Source organism: Bactrocera dorsalis, chromosome 3 (genome assembly GCF_023373825.1).
Source record: "Bactrocera dorsalis isolate Fly_Bdor chromosome 3, ASM2337382v1, whole genome shotgun sequence".
Classification (NCBI taxonomy): Eukaryota; Metazoa; Arthropoda; class Insecta; order Diptera; family Tephritidae; genus Bactrocera; species Bactrocera dorsalis.
Genome location: NC_064305.1, coordinates 71,425,292 through 71,447,140, shown reverse-complemented (window position 1 = coordinate 71,447,140; position 21,849 = coordinate 71,425,292). Strand labels below are relative to the sequence as shown.

The following is a 21,849-nucleotide window of genomic DNA, read 5'->3' as shown; positions in this document are numbered from 1 at the left end:
CCAGCAACATTGGAATACTGTCTTTAGTACACTTTTCGACTGACTTCTTGTCATACGTGCTCAATAACGTTCAGATCTGGGGATTGGGCAGGTGTCCCCAGTACATGAGGGCAATTGTATATTAACCAAATACGAGCAATCTCCGATTTGTGCTTCGGATCGTTGTCTTGGTAAATTGTAAAATTGTCTTTAATTCCCAATGTGACACATGACTGCTTTAAAATTTCCTTTAAAATGTCGACATATTGGAAACCATACATAATACCTTGCACAAAATGCAGGTTGCCCCTTCCTTTAGCCGATATGCATCCTAAAACCATTACTGGCCCACCACCGTGCTTAAGTGTTGCCCTAGTATGTTTTGGCAAGTAAGCTTCGTTGGGACGCCGCCATACAAAACTTCAGCCATCAGATCCCTGCAAGTTAAACTTGCTTTCGTGTGTGAAAAGAACCTTGAAAAAGAAGTAATAATACGGTTTTATGATTACTGAATCAAAATTATGCCATTTGCCCTTTGTCAAAACTCATCAAGCCTTTTTAAATACAATTTCGCAAATTCTAGCCTATTCATTCTATTTTTTTCGTGTATGTACGGCTTTTTTACAACTGCTGTACCATGTAAATCGAAGCTTCTAAGTGTGCGGCGAATTGTTTCAGCTGAAACCTTCTTCCCTTTTTCATTTTCCAATATGTTTCTTACATTTTCCGCCGAGGAAAATGGATTTTTTTCAACAATTTTCAGTGTAAACTTTTCTTCGGCTTGTGTTAGCTTCTTTCCTTGACCAGCTCTACTAATATTATTGATCCTATTTTCCTTCTCAAACTTTTTTATAATATCGAAGACAGTTGAATTAATTCTTTTCACAATCTCCGAAATATCTTTAATGGTTTTTCTTTCTTCCCATAACTGAATAATTAGCTTCAGAATTTCGATACAAGAATGAGCACGTGGGGGTGTCATATTGTTGTGTGGCTTACTCACAGACTTACCGGTAACTACTAATATGCTGAAAATAGTATTCAGTGTTTATTCCAGTGGAATCCCACAACGATCAGAAGTACCGTTACTTGTAGAAGGTTACTTCTAGTAATTTTCCGGTTAGTTGTGTGGAACAAATTTTATATGTTGCGAGCTATTTCTCTAAATTTTACGCAGTGAATAAATTTATTACTATTTTTAAGTTTCTATAAATAAAATAGAAGATTTTTCCTTTAATTTGATGTATCATATGTATCATTTTTAAAATGTTCACTATATGATTGGAGGGTGCCATCATTGGCAATGCACGCGTCCGGTTAGACGTGTGAGTCACTGTATATACCTAGGTATCTTACATAGCTCTAGTGAACTATAAGTAATCCCAAAATTATTAAGCATGGATCAATCAAAATTTATTTAATCAAATCAAGCAAGTTGTTGAATGCGCTTGACTGACACAGCATGAATTTAAGGGGCAACCTGGTATGACAGCTTAAAACGAAGACTATTTTTAAGAACAAAAAACTACTATATAAATGATTTTAGATGTCAAATAATTTCGCAGTACAAGCCATCTCCGCCAGGGCTTAAAAAGCGGTCCTCCGCCGCTGCAACGATTTCGTCATTCTCCACAAGCCACTTAATTAATTCAACTCATTACTAATTGTTGTTTAGATGTATGTAATAACAGTTTTGCGATAAATAAACATATAACCGCTTATTTTGATAGACTTATTTAGTACATAATCATTATTTTCATATTAAAATAGACGGAAGTGTGTTAGACGGCTTCCGGAAAATGAAAAACGAGCTCACCAGTAACATATTAGCTAAAATATCGAAGCATGACATGCACAAAAATGCAACAAAGCATGCCAATATTTGCATATAATATATTACAGTAAACTAACAGTAAAACAAACATTTTTTTTAGTGTACCCGCCTAGGGAATGTTAGAGCGTTGTTTGGAAATTAGTAAAATAGCTATACTTTCTTTCTATAACTTTGAAAACTACAGATTTGAATTTTCGAAAATGAGATCAGAGAGATATTTGCGAATAAATAATTAAACTATCAAAATATGAAAAACTGCGAATATTTTTAATTTTTAAACTATAAAAGCGTACGAGTAAATAACAAAAATTAACAATTTGACATAAATGCTAGTATCATAGACCCTCATCTAATGAAGTTCATGTTGTCTGGAGTACACTGTGCACACTTTGCACATGTCTATTGATCCGCAAACCACTTATCGTACGCAACGCGGAAATTATAATGCACACAAAGTGTTGCATCAAAAATAATATTTGATTATCATAAACATCAGCACACTAAGCGGAAATGCACCGTGTTCGATACACGTGTCCATATGCTGGCATGCTGTTCATTGTGCGCCGATAACAACATGATCAGAAATTAATATAGCACGGCACTCGACACCACTCAAAATGAAATTCGTAAAGCTGATGAAGCCAGGTGGCTGCACATTGCATTTTACACTAACACAAGCACACATAATACACACATATGCACTTAGTATTATAGGCATAGAGGCAAACGCATGTTTGTTGCTGCAGCCGTACACTTCCGCCTTAATTCAAAATCAATTTCGAGCAGCTCGAAAATTTCATTGGACACAATTTTATTAGAATTGGCGTTCTAAAGAAAACAAGAACAACTCGAATTGTGAGTAGTGAAGGGGTAGCTGATGCTGATTAATAGCCAGTTGATCCTAATCCATTGTTGTAAACTGTTGTGGTTTTCCAATACAAAATTTCAATTGAAAAATCGTTTACAAGTAAATTTTCGAAAAAGTGTTTTCAGAAGATTGAGTTTGACAAAAAAAGTGTATTTTTTATTGATGGCAGGTAATTCGAATAAGCGCAATATACAATATGTATGTAAGTGCATACAATAATGATGATTTTCGAGTGATAAAAGGAACAAATCGGTTGGTTGAATATTAAAATAAAATAAAACAAAAGAGAAAAAAGTGTTGGAATACTTAAAAGCTAGAAATCAATGTATGAAAGATCAAGTATACAAGCTCCTAATAATGAAACACGAAAAAAACCATACCTTAATTGAGAACTTGATTTGAAAGTGCCTAAGCGGAAAGTGCATAGTAGCACTAGAAGGAATCGGATAACTCTCTACAGATTTCTTCTAAAGCAAAAGGTCGTGAAATTAAAACCGTGAAACCATCAAATTTGAAGGATATACGAGAATATTAATAGAGCTTATTCGTAATTGAAAAAGGAACTTGTTTCTGTAAAACATCCTTTAACAATTTTGGATGAAGCAGTTAGTCTAGCAGTTTTTCTTCTAAAAATTTGTTTTTTTTTTTCTCATTGAAAAAAAGACAACATCAGTTATCTCGTCTTCTCATCTCATTAATTGATTAAACCCATTCGGATTGACAATTTGTGTGAAATGACACCAATACGACTTTTTACCAAAGGAGCTCAATGATAAAATCTTACAGAATGGATTCTTATAAAAAAGTAGAACCAAAACCCATTACTCAACCGCCTGATGCACTAGATTAGCATCCGTCCAATATTTACACCCTGGCAATACCAAGAAGAAACCATCAGATGTTCTATATTAATCATCAGAGTGATGATCTGAGTCGATTTAACCATGAAGTTTGTTTGTCCATTTATACCTCTGTAGATTTATATGCATCATAAGAAGTTACTCATTTGTTGTTGTTGTTCTAACGCTTACTTAGTTTAGTAGTATTCAGAATAAAGCTTGCTAAAGATCACATGATTCTCACGGCAACTCGAGCTTTTCGTCTGCAATGGTTAATGCTTTGACTCTGAGTACGCCATTCACTGAGAGGGAATCGGTGAAGTTGTTACTGGCTCCACTATGAATGACGGTTAGTGCATTTCTGAAGTTTATTGCGTCCGATATCTGGTCAGCGTATTGTTTTATGTCATCGACGTAGTTGAGGAAGTACCTTCTGATGCTCCTAGGAGACGGTTCCACTCGAAGCAGGTGACTGCAGAGTTGATTTCTGCGAAAGTACATCAACAGAAACTGCTTGGAGAGGAGTTCATTATGCGCCTTAACCGGGGGCATACGGGCCTCCCAGTGGAGGTGTTTGATGGGAGACATCAAGAGGCGTCAACTTATAGCCCGGAGTGTAGTGTTCTGTCATGTTTTTAGCTTCTTCGTCTGCATTTCACTGCATCCAGGCGACCATATTGGCGCGACGTAGTTAAGAAAACCCCAGTATCGGAATTATACAGCTGCATAGAGCTCCCAAGCAAACTGATCAACTATATTTGACAAGCTATCTTCAAAAGATCATAAAACAGTTCTTTCCTTATTAAGTAACCTTAACTCGACTACAAGGTTATTTATGTCGCACAACGTGGCTAGATTACTAACCGGTCTTTGTCAAAATGGGCAACATTACAGCAAAAAGTTCAATCAATCCTCTTCGCAGCTGTACAGGTATATAGGCGTATGAACATAAATATGTATGCGTTTACAATATTATATAATTACACACAATCTAGGAATAAAATTACGAAATTCTTAAAAACCTACGCATTATTTCGCGCCTCTGCAATCGCAACTTGTTGCCGTCCAGTTGGCTGGATTGCGTGTGCACACTGTCCAAATGTCTGAATGTCATTTGCGTGAAATAGTTTTCAATTCACTCTTCAGGGGTCAATAAACCGCGATAGCTATTTATATTCAGAATTACAACGCCTCATTTATTTGTTTACTTTTGAGTTTGAAACCAGTTTGCCAACACGTAATGGCGAGAAGATTGACAAAAATAGCTATTGCATCACGCAACAAAGCGTGAAAGAAAAGTTTGAAAAAAGCAAACCATAAAAATTCAGCTACAAAAGTTGTAACTTTGTGCTAATACAACGATATTGTCTAATAAATTATTAACAACTTTCCAGCTACTTTGATATTAATGCTTAAGAATATGTTTAATAGCGTTTTCATCTTCAACGTTATGAGCGAAATAACATTTATTTTATGAACCGAGGAAATTGCAGCTGCAGCGAAATTTGAAACTACTTAACATCATTTTCAAGCTATTATTTTAAGACATATAAAGAAAAGCGCCAAGTTTAACTAACAAGTCGAATGTACGAACACATACTTTTATATGTGAATGTGTAGAAAAATTCATAGAAGTCAGCTCATGATGAGCGAAATATATTATACTATGGTGCTATGCATCCATTTTTCCTGCACTAGTTTGAGTAGGACATTCTCTTTTAGAAGTATACAGTTTTTATCTCAAATAAAACACAACAAATTTAATTAAGAAAGTAGCAAAGGAAAGGAGCTACATACAAGTATATGACGGGTGATTTTTTTGAGGTTAGGATTTTCATGCATTAGTATTTGACAGATCACGTGGGATTTCAGACATGGTGTCAAAGAGAAAGATGCTCAGTATGCTTTGACATTTCATCATGAATAGACTTACTAACGAGCAACGCTTGCAAATCATTGAATTTTATTACCAAAATCAGTGTTCGGTTCGAAATGTGTTTCGCGCGCGTGTTTTGTTCAGCGATGAGGCTCATTTCTGGTTGAATGGCTACGTAAATAAGCAAAATTGCCGCATTTGGGGTGAAGAGCAACCAGAAGCCGTTCAAGAACTGCCCATGCATCCCGAAAAATGCACTGTTTGGTGTGGTTTGTACGCTGGTGGAATCATTGGACCGTATTTTTTCAAAGATGCTGTTGGACGCAACGTTACGGTGAATGGCGATCGCTATCGTTCGATGCTAACAAACTTTTTGTTGCCAAAAATGGAAGAACTGAACTTGGTTGACATGTGGTTTCAACAAGATGGCGCTACATGCCACACAGCTCGCGATTCTATGGCCATTTTGAGGGAAAACTTCGGACAACAATTCATCTCAAGAAATGGACCCGTAAGTTGGCCACCAAGATCATGCGATTTAACGCCTTTAGACTATTTTTTGTGGGGCTACGTCAAGTCTAAAGTCTACAGAAATAAGCCAGCAACTATTCCAGCTTTGGAAGACAACATTTCCGAAGAAATTCGGGCTATTCCGGCCGAAATGCTCGAAAAAGTTGCCCAAAATTGGACTTTCCGAATGGACCACCTAAGACGCAGCCGCGGTCAACATTTAAATGAAATTATCTTCAAAAAGTAAATGTCATGAACCAATCTAACGTTTCAAATAAAGAACCGATGAGATTTTGCAAATTTTATGCGTTTTTTTTTTTTAAAAAGTTATCAAGCTCTTTAAAAATCACTCTTTACATACAAGTATATGACATAAATAGACAATTTACAAATCATTTCATACTCTGAACAAGTTATTTTAAGTTTGCCACGAAGTTTGTAAGGAAAAAAGGTCTCATGAAGTATACTGCTATGAGCAAAAAATAGTAAGACTTTGTTCATAATTTTAAAATTATTAATTTATTCTATAAAATCTATGTCGTCTCCCTCAAAGTAATGCCCTCAATGCTCAAAACAGTTGTTAAAGTCAATCTCAGAAATAGCCTTCGCGTAGTAATTCACATTTAATGTCTTCAATTTACTTAAAACAGTTACCCCGGAGCGGTCGAAAAACTCCCGAAGAGTCAATGCAGCGTGCGACGATGGTACAAAAACCAAAAATTGTCGGTCCACAATTCCGCCCTCTATTTAAGAATAGCTTGGCATAAACGACGCATAACACTCAAATAGTATTCCTTGTTGAAAGATTGGCTTTATAGACCCGTCGGAAGGAATTCAGTGTGCAGCACACCTCGGTAATTGAAGAATACTGTCAAAAAGCCTTAATTTTGACCTGCTTTGACGTGCTTTTTTCGGCTTCGGCTCACCTTTGCCACTATATTCGGACTCGTGCTCGTTTGTTTCTAGGACGTAAGCGTAGATCAAAGACTCATTGCCAGTAATAATGCGATTCATGGCATGCTTATAGTCGAAAAACATTGTGCACAGACATTAACGCCACGCTATTTTTCGAAAAAATTTAGTGATTTTGAAAACAATCGAGCTTTCACTTTTCTTATCTTTCCGATATTCCAACGGTGCCAGTAAGATCTCTAACTGGTAATCGTCGATTCTCAAACACCAATTCCTTTATTTAATTGACGTGTTGATCATCTGTTGATGTTGATGGCCACCCCGTGCTTGGTTCGTCGTCAACGCGTTCTCGACCCTATTTGAATAATTTATATATTTGAATAATTTATACTAATTAAAAATCAATATGTACGCATAAATGACCAGTGTGACGAGCTAATTCGATTTAGTCATGGCCGTATTTCCACCTGTCTTTCCGCATACATATAGGTATATAGGTACTAATCCCTTAGTTTATGGGATATCGACCTGACATTTTTCTTTTCTCACCAAGAACCTGCTCATTTAATAGCCTCAGTTCAGCACAAGTTAATGTTTCTTCTTGGTTGATTTCTTTTTTTAGTAACGCAAAAAAAAAAAAACATTTTAGTACTCACACATTATTAAAAATTCATATATATTTATTATTTATAACTATAATATCCTAATTTACTATACATTCGAAGCCATTTCAGTGCAGAGAGTAGATTCTCTCAAAGTTTTGCTTTAACAACATTACTTGCTGCAGCGGATACGTGAATGCATATGTGCGCCCTTACTCACTTACGAAAACATGATAAAACTTCATTATTCCAACTTTCCTCATATTAATTTATTTGTGGTTGGCTGAGAGAAACTTCTGCAACCTCTGCCAAAGAGTTTCCGGTCAGTCGTGCTTACAGCCCTAAGGACATACTATGTTTGCACATATGCGTAAAATTCCAAGGCCATTTTTTAGCAACCGCATGTAAGTCTCTTTACATTTCATATGAATAAAATGCTTTATGGTTTTAAAAATGCATGAACTTACATAACATGTTAACATGTTAGCCGTGGTATTTAATACACAGCTTCTAAGCATAGCTCGCATATAGTCGACTCATAAATGTCAACTTTTTCGATTTATGAAGGCTAGGCAATAATGTCAACCGAATATTGCACGTAGCGCGTACCATTCTTTTGGTAATAAATAAATAAACTATGAAATGGAAAAACTTATACCTTTCTTTACTAATTTTCATCATTTCTGAATAAAATTTATTTCCAAAAAAAAAAATGTCTAGTAAATATAAATGTGACTTCTTTCGAATTTTATACGGACTATTTGTTGGCCAATTTCCATACTTTGTAATTGAAAAGGTAAATAAAATTACAAACATTTGAGCATCATTTCTGTTTTATTAAAGATAACAATTTATTGAATCGATCATAAAGCAAATGAATATATCGTTTTTTTTGTTCAATATTTCCTTCACACTGCACAAAAAGCGCAACCGTCAGCCCCCCTCCTTAAAATGGCAAAAACCAGCGCTGTGTCTTTACATTTCCGTGTTGCCGCTGATTTGATTTGCTGCAGTTTCAGCTCGAACGCATTCGAATCACCAACCAAACGAAGTAATTATTGGGCGCATTTCGCCCGTCACTGACAAACACAAAAATGAACATCAAACAGACAAAGTGAATAAGGGAGCGCTGCTAACGAGATGTGATGCAACAAGCCAGCTCTGCTCTGCAGTTCATTTCCTTCTCGACTTTCACTTTGCATGGCATTTCGGCTGAAATGCGACAAAGATGATGCGAGAAGTACATTGTATGCTGCATACACTCGTGCTCGTGTATTTGTGAATGTTCGTGCACTCACATGAACTTTCGTACCTGAAACTTTGCTAAACAGTAAGTGAATGAGTTGCCGTGTAAAAGCCAAGTCCTCACATCGATACGAGCTAAGAGTGTGCTTCGCATTTCTTTGTATGGCATTTTCTTCCAGGTATTTGCTTATTTCTCCATATTTACATTAAATATGTATGCAGCAGTAAAATGTGGGTAGCGCACGTATTACATAATGCTTACTTGCATACTTACTTACTTTCTTGGTTTCATAAATGGCCTCGCATTCTGGCGCGCAAACCAAAAGTATGTAGTTACAGGCACACAAATATTCAAAGCATATACGGTATATTTATTCGTCGAATGTGCTCCGGAGCATAACTGAGCAAATGTGCAATGGCAGCGTCTTTTGCGCGTTTTGTTTATTGGAGCATACACTCGAGTTTTTAGATTAAATTGCCATCGAGCACATCTGATTAAGGTCGTCAAAAATGAAGATACCTTCGTATTCACATATTCATCATCCCTGTATTAGCTCAAGTTTGCTTAGCTCAGTGCATGTAGGGGTACGGGTAATAAGCAATTTCATAAGTGATATTTTATCGCAAAGGTTTCAAATGTTCTTGAAAAATAAAAAATAAAACAAAAATGCACAAATATTTTACATTTTAAAAATAAGAAAAGAAAAAAAATAAAACAGAGGTTTTTGGGTCAAATCACATGTCAAAATGCGATTTGTCGATTTGTTCCTAACGATAACCGAATATTTTATTCTGGAATTTCGAGGCATGTAGATTGAGTATTAACATAACACTGCTGACTCTGCATATTCAATGACATTTTCCACCGTCATCCGTTATTTCAACGTTAGTCCTCGCTGTTCATTTTCGCCACAGTGTCCTAATCTGTATTGTATTTGTATCTACAAAGCATTCTTAAAGGTTTTCATAACAAATACTTAATAAACTATCATGATCTATGAGAGCCTATCACATTTTTTACCTGATTTCTGGAGCAGAGAATAAGTTTTTTTTAATACCATCTCAAGTTATCGAAAGCTTAGCAAACAAGTAAGGAAGAGCTAAGTTAGGGTGGGAACGAACATTTTATACTCTTTCAACTTGCAGAAATCAAAGCCAAGAAATACCTTAAGGTGCAAAACGTTAACCAGAGGAACGGAATCCAACCACTTATATATACAAATACAAGTTGTATACAGTTGAACTTCCGTAACTCGAGTCGACTCGTTCGAGTTAGAGATACTTCGAGTTAAGGAAAGAATTTTGTATGAAATTTGACTTCTTTTGACAATTCAAGAGTTATATATGCCAAATACTAATAAAACGTGCCCTGAGGCTCATTAAGATATTATTACGGATCATATTGGGTAAAGTTACCCGGATGTTATGTGTTTATTATATGGAGGCTAGGTCAAGTTTTCTCTCAGTTCTCAGTAATACCCGCTCTCTCATTTTTACAAAAACAACTCACATGTTGGCCGATATATGTAGCCTAAAGACACTACGAAGTTCGAAAATCTTTATATTAGGTACATGAGAGCTAAGAGAAGTATTGATCAACCCATTTTTGACACACAGACATCTATTATCAGGAAAATTTTTTCCGTGGATTTTGTACAATGACTGATTTTGTGGTAAAAAGTCAATTATAGGTACTGAGGTCCAAATATTCGGTACGGACTTGAACAGTTTTCGTTGGATTAAACAATTTTTGGTTAGAAGGTGGAGCACTCTAAAAGAACTTTTCTTGCAAGTTTGTACCATATCTCGTTACATTAATTTCTTCTTGATTTGTATACCGGAGGGAGAAAGAATCAAATGAAATTTAAAATTTTGTTACATACGAAGTAGGCGTGGTTGATCCAAATGCCGCTCAGCGCAATAAGAAAGTTACAGGAATGTATCCAATTTGGTTGAAATCGTTCGAGCAGGTCCTAAAATAATTGATTTTACATAAAAATGCGCCGTGCCATGCCCGTTGTTCAAGTTTTTTAAAGTCCTCTCATACCATCTCGAGAGTAAAATTCCATCTCTCGGATTTCAACCTTTTACGCTTTCTAATTTTGTTGGCCTTTCCATACAACTATAGCTTTTCTCAATCAGGCAATATTTTCTTCGGAGTTAGTCTTTTGGCAGCTATTACGTGCATTAGACTTAGTTTAGTTTGCCGTTCATAATGAACACACTTATTTTACAACAATGTTTGCAAATCGTTCAAATCGGGTACAAAACGTTAAGGCCGCAGATGCCGATTTTATCAAAAAATGTTTCTTCAGATATGAAGCTCACTTTTAGTTGAATGCTTAGGTTAACAAACAAAACTATCCCATTTGAAGTGATAATAATCCAAAAACCAAAAGCAAATCATGAGATTGGACACCGTTGGACTATATTTTGTAGATTTAAGTGAAGTCGCGTGTCCACGCATATAAGCCTGAGACGGTTACCGCCTTGGAAGAGATTATTCCATATTCATTTTAAAAAACTTCTATTAAAAAAAAATATGATTTTAGTTGATGCTAAAATGTGCTGCTTATACGCAAAGCAAAGAAGTTTACACTTCAGCTCGCCGGCAGAAAACTGCTGCCGTTTTGCACCGCTTATTCACACACACTCACACATTTGTTTGTTTTAAAATTGCAAGTTTCCCATAATTTAAATTGCAACAGCTGCACTTACACGCTTATGGCAACCAAACAAATTGTTTACAAGTAGAGTTATAGTTTAATCCTGTACAAAATTATAAGCTCATTTTAAAATGTATTACAATAACAATTTAAAAAAGTTTAACGACAAACAAACGAGCACACTGAAGCATTAAAGCCGTGAAAAAGTTGTAAGCTTTGTAATAACATTTGGTACAGTTAACTGCTGGCGATAAGTAATAACTACTATGACAAACAACGAACGTGAAATTAAATTTTCAGCGACAGTACAGAAATTATATAGTATATACACTAGTATATACATATATACTAATATATTATGTAAATGAGTTCGCTTAGCATAACAAAGCAATAAGGAATTGTTTACTTAAGAAACTTCCGTCGTTTTCTTGTCGCCACCAGAATTAGACACTAATACGAGTACTATGGAGAACTGTGTAGATATTATATCTGTATAAGAGGATTGTTCAAAAATTATTTAGCGGACGAAGCAAACAGAAACATTTTGGAAAATTTATTTTAGTATTTCTCAACATAGTTTAGCTCGATATACCGAACTGTTTTTTATTATTACAAATATCCATTATTAGCAAAGAAATTCTGAATTTTTGGAAAAAAATATTTTAAACTCTGCCATTGCGACACCGTTTCCGGTCACCCCTCAAAAAGAATGCGCTCGCGTTGGCAGGATAACTCTTTACAGGATCTTCCAAGGTGAAAAAACATTGCAAAAACCTTAACTTAGAACTTAAGCAAAGAAAAAAAATTAAAAATTAATTAAACATTTTGGCAGACATTTTTACATAAAATTAAAATTTCAGTGAAAATTTCGTGACATCTTTTTTTTTCAAATAGTTGTAAACGAAATAAAATCTTTCGTCCAAGTCTTCAAGAACTGTATCACAAAGCCCTTTGTAAAATTTCATGAAGATTAGTTCAATAGTCCTCGAGATATCTTGCCAACTGACTTCAAAAACACGATTTCGAAAAAAATTAGTTTAAAGACGCACTTAGCCTGGCTAACCTCGAGCACCCAAGTCTTCAAGACTGTATCTCCAAAACCAATTACTCGGACTAGAGGTGTTGTAGAATTTAGTAAGCAATAAAAAAATTGATTTCTTACAACCCGTAACCCCTTGTAACCCCTTAAATTTCTTTACTCCGTCTGTAAAACATGTCTTCTGAAGGTCCAATTACTACCAGTAAGTAACTTTTACGCATTACCAAACAAAACTCGGTCGCATATGGAGAGAATGAGGTGAATGTGTCAGTAGTTCGTAGCCTGATTCGACTAATTTGGCACTGCTAACAGCAGAGACCTCGCATTCTGACATTTTTGTAAATTTTCCATTGGCCCAATAATTTCGCATACAGGAAGTAGGCCTTTGTGACCGTTTTGCCCTTCATATGAACTCCTTAAGACAGTATTCATCATCATTACTGTCAACAGGACCGTTTTCCTCTTCTTCGGAGCATGTTCGCCAGATAAAGTCCAATGTTTCAGCTATTCCTTGAACTCTGGGATACAAGCGTTCTTTGATTTTATCGCGCGATTTCCATTCTAAAAAAAAACCTAAACACCGGCCAGTTTACGTTCTTCGTATTTTTTTTAATCTGCAGCCACAAACTCTTCCCCAAGCGGTCAATACCACACTACGAGTTCGATTCTTATGAAATTTAGACAGTTATCGTTTAGGAAAATGGTTAGGCGAAGTCACCATCAAACCGTCCTCATGTAAGCGGGCAAAGTTTCAAGTCTGTTTATACAAGCAAGTGGCTTGTCGAGATTAAAGTTGACGCTTGTCTGTTTGAGATGCTTTCAATCAACTTCACTCAAACTCAACACACGAACAATTTCATGGGTGGCTTAAGCAGGAAATAATTGCCCCCAAATCTGTAACACTAGGAACTCAAATTGTTCGAACAATCACATTAAATTCATACGAGTGTGTCTGCTATGTAAGTTTTCGATACAGACAGCACGCTTTGCACACACGCTCAATTAACCTCTGCTTGACATAATGGCGCCGCGCACAAATTAGCACAACTTTTTGTTGGTGTTGTTGGTAGCTGGTTGTGAGCAGCTGAAATCATTGTATATGAGCACCAAAATTCCTTTTTTGCAACCACACTATAGTGCGCTCCCCTTCACAGGGTCGCAGTTGCTTTTGTGTGTGTGTGTGTGTGTGATGTCTTTCCAAAAAAAAGGAACTATATTATGCTGACAGTGTCACCAAACCGTCGCTGACAAAGTTTACAAACACACTGCCATTTCCCCCTGTCTCTTACACTATACTATCTCTATTCTGCTCACTTAAATCCATGCTTCCACACACAAACAAACACTCACACTCGCACACGGTACATGCATGCATTGCCGTTGACCTAAATTCGAAAGTTAAAGCGAGTACGCCACTGAAAGCATGACAAATATCTGAGTATGTTCAAAGATAAGCGAACTACTCAAAAGGATATACGGTCGCGCGCGTACACACACACACACAATCAAGTAAGCAAGCATGCACGTATGCTTATTTATGCATTTACTTATTTATTTACACGAGCTTTATATACATATGTACTTACATATGTAGAAGAGTGTCTATGTGTATGCGCATACACAATCAGACGTACATCTAGTTAGTCAAGCGTCTGCGCTTCGAGACACACGCAAGCACACTTGTGCCATAATGAGGCCTCATGAAAACTTTAGTGTCCGATAACAATGGCCCCAACAATGTTCAGAACAATAAATAAATTAAGAATAACAACAAAGCCTATAAGTAATGAAACACCTACATACACATATACACAAATACAAATAAAAATACATGTAAAACGCAAGCGTATTCAAGCAATGTCTGCGCTTTGCTGTAATTGTGGCTCCGCTGTTGGCATACACGTTCTAGGGGTCGCTCTAAATTGCTTATTGTTTTCTTGCAGACACTTGAAAATTGTGTGTTCTTTTTTCGGTTTAGCTGTGCTGAAGCATGTTGAGTATATAAAAAATACGAAAATAGAAAAGTTTAAAGATAGGAAACCTAGAAATGCTAGGAAGAAGAATAATGGTAACATTAAGAGAGGAAATACCTCATAATTAACGATTTTTCTTCGAGCAGAATCGCATTCTGAAGCGGATGGTTACTGATGATGAAAAGTAGTTTCCTTGCAACAACATCAAGCGGAAATGTTCGAGGATGAATGGCGATCAGCCGAAGCTGGCGGTGATCAAGCAAAGATTAACGGTCAGGAAGGTTTTACTGTGTTGGTTGGTTTGCGAAGGAATTATCTACTAAGAACTGCTTACCGGTGTCCAATTTATTAGCTAGATTTTATACTCTAAAAAATTTTACCCACTGAAGGAAGAATCAGGCAGTAGCGGCCAGCTTTGGTCAATAAGAGAGAATTTGTGTTTCATCAAGACAATGTCAGGCCTCACACATTGACAGTGCCAGAAGCTAAGAAAGCTTGGTTATTGGTTTCTTATGCATACACCTTATAGTTAGTCGGGAGCTGCTAAAAAGTGATTGTTAACTGTTTTTGTACATGGCGAAAGATTTTTTTTGATGAAAAATCGTATCACGTGAAACTTGTGAAAATCGACTGCCACAGGTTTTTTTTCCAATAGCAATGAGGGTTCCCAAAAGTAGCATATTTCACCTAAGTCGAATAAATTTAATTATGCTAAATAAAAACTTCAAAGCAATACTAAAATAATGGATCTCTTCTTAAAATAAATTTCCAATAAGGAAATATGTACATATTTTCCAAAAATTAATCGAAAATAAAAATACTTAGTATTAAAAAAAAACTACCGATTGCAATTTTTCAGCAATCAAATTAAAATTTTTGGAATTTAAACAATAGAATATTATTTATTTTTTTCTGGAATATTTTTGGGATAGTTCTATACAAAACGGTTCAAGAAACTTATCGCTCTTCCTGGCAACATATTTTGTTTTTGGCTTTTGGAGATCCTATACAGGTCGCTGCAGGCTTCGGTGTCATCTGCGCCGGTTAGGATACTGCTCCACGAACCTGTGTCGCCTCGGTGACCAAAGTGTAGAGACATTAGAGTACATACTCCTAGATTTCCTCGCAATCGTACGAAAAACGAGTCAAGCTTGCGGGTAAATAAACAACATCGCAATTACATTTAGGAGTAAATAACGGATTATGTTATCAGGAGAGAGCAAAATAGACCACCGGTCGCAATACATTCCTCAAATCTCAATTCACTGTTATCAATATTATCAAAATATACTATACTATGGGCGAAAATTCGCACATATTGGGTTTATAAAGGGTGACCCATTTCTAGGTTTCCTACTTTTTTTAAGAAAAAACACAGAAAGTTCAAATTTATTGGGAAATGTTTATTATCATTCGAAAGAACATTCTTTGGCAACAACATGGTTACTAACTACGACTACGTCTGAGATGATTCAGCTGGCGAACGACACGCATGATGTTTTGCTTCAAGGTCTGATTCGAAGTGAGATTGTCCGCATAGACTTTATCCTTTATATGTACATATATCCCCACAGCAAAAAGTATAAGGGTGGGATATCACACAACCTTATCTGCTCGTCGAAGTGTTCTCTTAATAAATCCATTGAATCGTCAATGTCTAGGAAGTGGCCCCGTCTTGTTGAAACCAAATTGCTGAACAAAATTTGGCTCGAAAACGTAGGATATTCTTGGAACTTTTTAAGTGGCCATAGAGTGCAGCGATGTCGCTTGGAAGGTTGAGCGGCTTCAATTCTGGGATAAGCTACATTTTGAACGCAAGGGTAGACGTGGTCTGCTCTATACGGTCGAATATTATTCAATAATGAATGGCAGGTCTCAAAATGGATAATATATAGAATATAGGTTACAAAGAGTAATATATAGATTGACGATTGACACATTATTTTCAGAACGTGGATTTTCTTAATAAAGTTGAAAGGTTTGTAAACGTTTTTGAGACGTAAGTCTTTCCATGACGAAATTCCAAACAATACCGAACAGAAATAGTATGACAGCTTGACACGACGTACGCATGGTATGTCAAAAAAGGCTATTGAAAAAAGTACCTTTATTTGGATCACCCGTTATTTACTGTTATAAAGACCAACCAATGCACATTGAAGCACATGGGCATGATTAATGCACCGACAATTGTTCATACTTAATAAAATTCAAATGGGACATCCAATGGTATTATTTGCTTAGAGAATATAAATTAATAAACTCTTGTCTCAAAGTATTGTAAATCGTATATAGAGAAAAGGATTTGCATTTGTGCAATTTATTCAATAGCTGTGAGCAATAATTTTGAGAGAATGTCAAAAACAAAGCAAAATACTAAATAAATACGAATTTATTTATTACTCCATGCATTCAAAGGCAACTTAAAATGTAGATATTATATATAATACATAGATAAGTATATGTATATAGAGATTAGCAGACAGTTTAACCCACCAGAAAACCCACACTGAAAGCATAAAAATTGTGTTCAGAGGACTAGCCAAGTATATATATAAATAGATATATATATACATATATGCACATATATACTTATATAATAAGCCAACCCATCTACGCTCGTTGGCGAACCATCTATCTCTGCAAGTTTGTGTACAACAAAGGGCCACCGCTTACATAATCGCTTTACCATCAGCTTAGCTGTGATTTGAACTGATTTCGCCGCGTTTCAGCGCTGTTTATTTTTATTAAATTAATTGATTTTCTTGTTGTGAAATATTCACCTGCCAGCTGCACGAACAGCAGCAGTCAACGCTCACTACTGCTAAAACAACACACAACACAAGCACTTAAGTTGCTTTAACCCGGCGCTGCAGGGCGTATACGCAACATTGCAATTGTGTTCGCAATTACATTCTTGCTTTTGTTGATTTTGCATTTTTTAACTTCTACCTGCTGTTGTCTGCGTTTCTTCAACCATTATTCAACTATTTAGGTTGAGTTTGCGACTTTTATTCAACCACAACAAAACCAGATAGCTGAATCTTAGTTCGTTTCGTCAAGAGGGGATTGACACCAAAACCCTGCCGGGGAAGTTCATGCAACGTTGCACGCACCTACGGAATTGTCGAGTAAACGGTAATGACGGTGAATGTCAGCCGCAACAGTGGTAATACGTTAAACGGTTGACTGCTTGACGCTGCTCGACTATCTGTCATGCTTGTTGTCTATACGCTTGTTTTTGCTGACAGCCGCGTTTGCTGGCGTGCACTCGTCTGTAGCGTTGTTGGTGAGTGGGTGTTTGGTTTCGTCGAAGTCTATTTAATTAATTGTCGGTGGTTAGCGAATTTTGTTTTTGTTGTTGTTTATACATAGTGTTTTTGTTGGCTTCCGTAAATCTTACTAAGGAAACTACACACACACACATTTATATGCATGTGTGAGCACACATCTAAACATTTATACAAATTTCCAGCGAATAATGCCGGCTACGACTACATATACTGATATGTGCGTGTGTGTGTGATTTGCGTGTTTAACTTTACGTACATTAATTATTGATTTTTTAATTGGCCTTTGCAGATTGAGTTCAAATGGTTTCGAGGTCGTTTTGTGTTTAAGTTGCAATGTCATTGCTATTTATGGGCTCTAAGTCTATCCAATTCACTGAGTTCTGAGGATAGCGAACCTTTTACTCATGCTTAATACTTATTTACCTGCTATATTTTTATAATTCCTTTATATAGTTTGTATTAGTTTTAATTCATTTTTATCTCATTATTCTTCTATTGCAGGAAATATGAAGATCAATGCAAAAATGGCCACCCCTATAGAGGAAAAGGTTGATCAAAACTTAAAGGTAAGTTTTGGATCAAATTTCAAATATATAAAAATGGAAAAATATTAAATAACAAGTAAGGAAGAGTTAAGTTCCGGTGCAAATGAACATTTTATACTCTTAAATCTTGCAAGAATCAAAGTCAGAAAAATACTTTAAGGTGTAAAACGTCAAACTGAGGATCGAAATCTACTGTGATCAAATTGAAAGGTGAATTTTGCCATATTGAGTCAAAACGGTGTCCTCGGAGTATTCATGTGAATTTGCTAAATAGCCAGAAGTTACATGAAGGTAAATCAGACAAATTCGGTGGATGCGGTACGATATTACTGGAAAATATGGCGAAATGATCACGAATAACCATTTCAGTATAAGATGGTGCATTATCGCACTTCTTTGTTCAATAAATTCAGACATAGTAAAAATCGAAGAATTCACTTTTGGAGCCTCTCAAATACTAATAAATTTAGCATAGATGTCACTAACAGTACTACCAACTTACAGAAAAAAAATCACTGATTCGAATAACACGCGAAGTATAAATAAAAATAATCACCTTTCAATGTGATCACAGTAGTATATATATTTACTCTCATAGACAACAAATTCGGCTTTAGATTTGTTAAACAAAATGAAATTCATTACACGTGGTATATGGGGTTGGGGTAGTATCGATCGGATTTTATCTTTCTTCCCAATACGATTCCTTATTAACATCCACAAACTAAAAACCAGTGAAGTCAGGCAGATGCTCGGAAGTCTTGTTACTAGTTATATAAAGGCTAGATCAAGTTATCGCTAAAATGTATCCATTTTAGGATCAAAGATACACTGTTATGAGTAAAACACTCTATTTCATTGAGATAACTCACACACCGATACATGCGGTACAAAGTCACCCCGAAGTTCGAAAATCTAAAATTATACTATATGGGGGCTAAGGGAAGTATTGGTCCGATTCAGGAGGATTTTCGCTGAATTTTAATTATATATCTCACACATTGACCGATATTTTCGATAAAAAGTGAAATGTAGGTACTGGAGCAATCCATGAACTCGTCCTTACTATTTTACCAGTTAACGCGTATACCAGGTTTCATCAAGATATGCAGCAATTTGTTGCAAGAGTATAAAAACGAAGTAGGTAGGTTAAAAAATCGATCTTAACCAGTATGTCACTTAGACAGCTTAGAATTTCTGTCCGTTGGATTACTTAAAACAACTTTATAATTGATTGCAAGACTTTCATAAAACTACAAAGTGATTTGAGCTTATCTTTAGTACGGGAAAGTGCCTAATATCAGTTTCGAGTATGCCCCTTGGTTCACCGAAGTGTACTACAAAACTCTGTCTTTAACTACCGACATGTATCAACTTCAGTCTTGCAAAAACTGGACAAAGGAGGATAAAGTAACTGGATGTTCTCGCCTTCTTTTATACAACATACGACAAGATTTTCAAACCTTACCGGCATCAATGTCAATTGGACAATGCGCGTTAAGAACTCTACAATTGCGGCAAGATGAACCTTGCTAAGAGAAAGTAGTCCAGTAGGTCTCTTGCTTTCTGCTCTAGGTCAAAAAGATCTCGCGAAAAATACGAGGGCTGTCCGATAAATAACCGACCTAACCATGATGCACGCGACTTTTTCAAATTTTTTTTTTTTTATTTTTCTACATGGTCTCCTTGTAACTCCACACACTTCTCCCAGCGATGCTCCTACCTCTGCCACCCTTCCAAATAGTACTTGGCGTCTTTGTCTGCAAAATACGAGTTCACGAAAGAGATTGCCTCCTCATTTGACGAAAATCTCTGGCCGCCGAGCGCAGTTTTAAGTTGAGGAAACAAAAATAAGTCGCTTGGTGCTAGATCCGGTGAATAATGTGGATGGTCAAGCAGTTCGAACCGCAATTCGTGGATTTTCGCCATGGCGACTGTTGAGGTGTGAGATGGTGCGTTGTCTTGGTGGAACAAGACTTTCTTTTTTTGCAAATGTGGCCGATTTTTCGAAATTTCTTCCTTTAGCTTGTCCAATAATGATGCGTAGTATGCTCCTGTTATAGTTTTTCCTTTTTCAAGATAGTCGATAAAAATAATTCCATGGCTGTCCCAAAAAACACTCGCCATCACTTTCCCAGCCGAATACACAGCTTTAGGTTTTTTTGGGCTGGTTCCCCCTTTTCAATCCACTGTTTAGATTGGATTTTTGTTTCGGGCGTATAATGATGAATCCAAGTTTCGTCTACAGTTATCAATCGGCGCCAAAACTCGGTCTTATTGCCTCTAAACTGAGCCAACAGAGCGCTGGAAATGTTCATGCGCGCACGTTTGTGGTCTAGCGTAAGCAAACGCGGCACCCAACGCGCGGACAGCTTTCTCATGCCCAAATCTTGGTTTAATATGTGACAAACAGTTTCTTTTGACATCTTCATAATCTCAGCTATTTCCCTAACTTTAATCCGGCGGTCGTCTAGTACCAATTGATGAACTTTAGCGATGTTATCGTTAGTGGTTACAGTTTTTGGTCGCCCAGGACGTTCATCATCTTCCAAGCTCCTGCGACCACGTTTAAATTCAGCTGCCCAAAATTTTACGGTGGTAAACGATGGTGCAGAGTCACCATACACAGAGTCCAATTCATCTTTGATTTGTGAAGGCGTATTGCCTTTCAAAAATAAAAATTTAATTACAGCTCGATATTCATTTTTTTCCATTTTGGGGAAATCACCGAAATAGACTCACAAAAACGACTGTCAACAGATAATTGCGCAAGATAAATTTCTGAAATTTTGGCGAGTAGCTATTATAATATGCACAATTTGAAGTAGAAACTTTTTTTCAGATGTGCCGCTAGCTTCACGTTGAGGTCGGTTATTTATCGGACAGCCCTCGTACTGCTCATTGTTCTGCATCCAATAATGTCGATTACTTAAAAAACTTTATCCTAAAAAGAATTAAACTAAATATAGAATAATCCTAATCGGTTACTTTGTTCACAGGAATTTGATAGTAACGTTCGCCTCTAATATACATTCACTATTAAAACAGTCAAATGGTTAGAAAAATATAAGATTCTGCTCAGACACACATTTAGAATTAATAGCATTATCTTTATTTAAAGGATTCAAAAACAGCCTTTTCCCTTTCTGAAAATTTTATGACTGCTGTAAAAACTTATAAATTATCTTATTTCAACAGAAAGGCAAAATACATTGAATAGAGCAAAATAGTATAAAACGAACTTGAGGCGTATTCAAAGACATTACCCTCTCCACGTAAAATTAGTAGTAGTGTAATTTTACCTAGAACTACAATAAATAAATTTTAACATATTTCTTTACAGATCCGCACTGGTATGGTAAATGTCAGTGATGGCAAAAGTAAACCAGAACCACTTAGACTGAATTTAACTATGGAACTGGTTACGTTACAAAGGTTAGAGGTCGTTACACCAACAAATCCTCACAATGGACCACCAATGGAATCAAAGGTAAATAGCAATTAACTCAAATTATTCTACCGCATATTATAATCATTTACATGCAAAAATTCTTTGTTTTTATTTATCTTTTTTTTTATAAAGCAGGCTATCATATACATACATATGTATATACAAATGTTGTTTTCAAATAATTTTACTCTATAAACAACGCAAAAATATAATCACC

General features: G+C 36.1%; 1 protein-coding gene across 5 annotated transcripts in view; it reads left to right on the top strand.

The window, feature by feature from the left end:
- LOC105227311 (gamma-1-syntrophin) overlaps positions 1-21,849 on the top strand; it is an 88,627-nt gene that overhangs the window by 15,863 nt on the left and 50,915 nt on the right. For all 5 annotated transcript variants that reach the window (XM_049451875.1, XM_049451877.1, XM_049451873.1 and 2 more), the window contains 2 exons: positions 18,138-18,202; positions 21,525-21,671. In XM_049451875.1, the coding sequence (XP_049307832.1) occupies positions 18,143-18,202; positions 21,525-21,671 (207 nt within the window). In that variant the 5' untranslated portion in view covers positions 18,138-18,142. The remainder of the gene's footprint in view (positions 1-18,137; positions 18,203-21,524; positions 21,672-21,849) is intronic.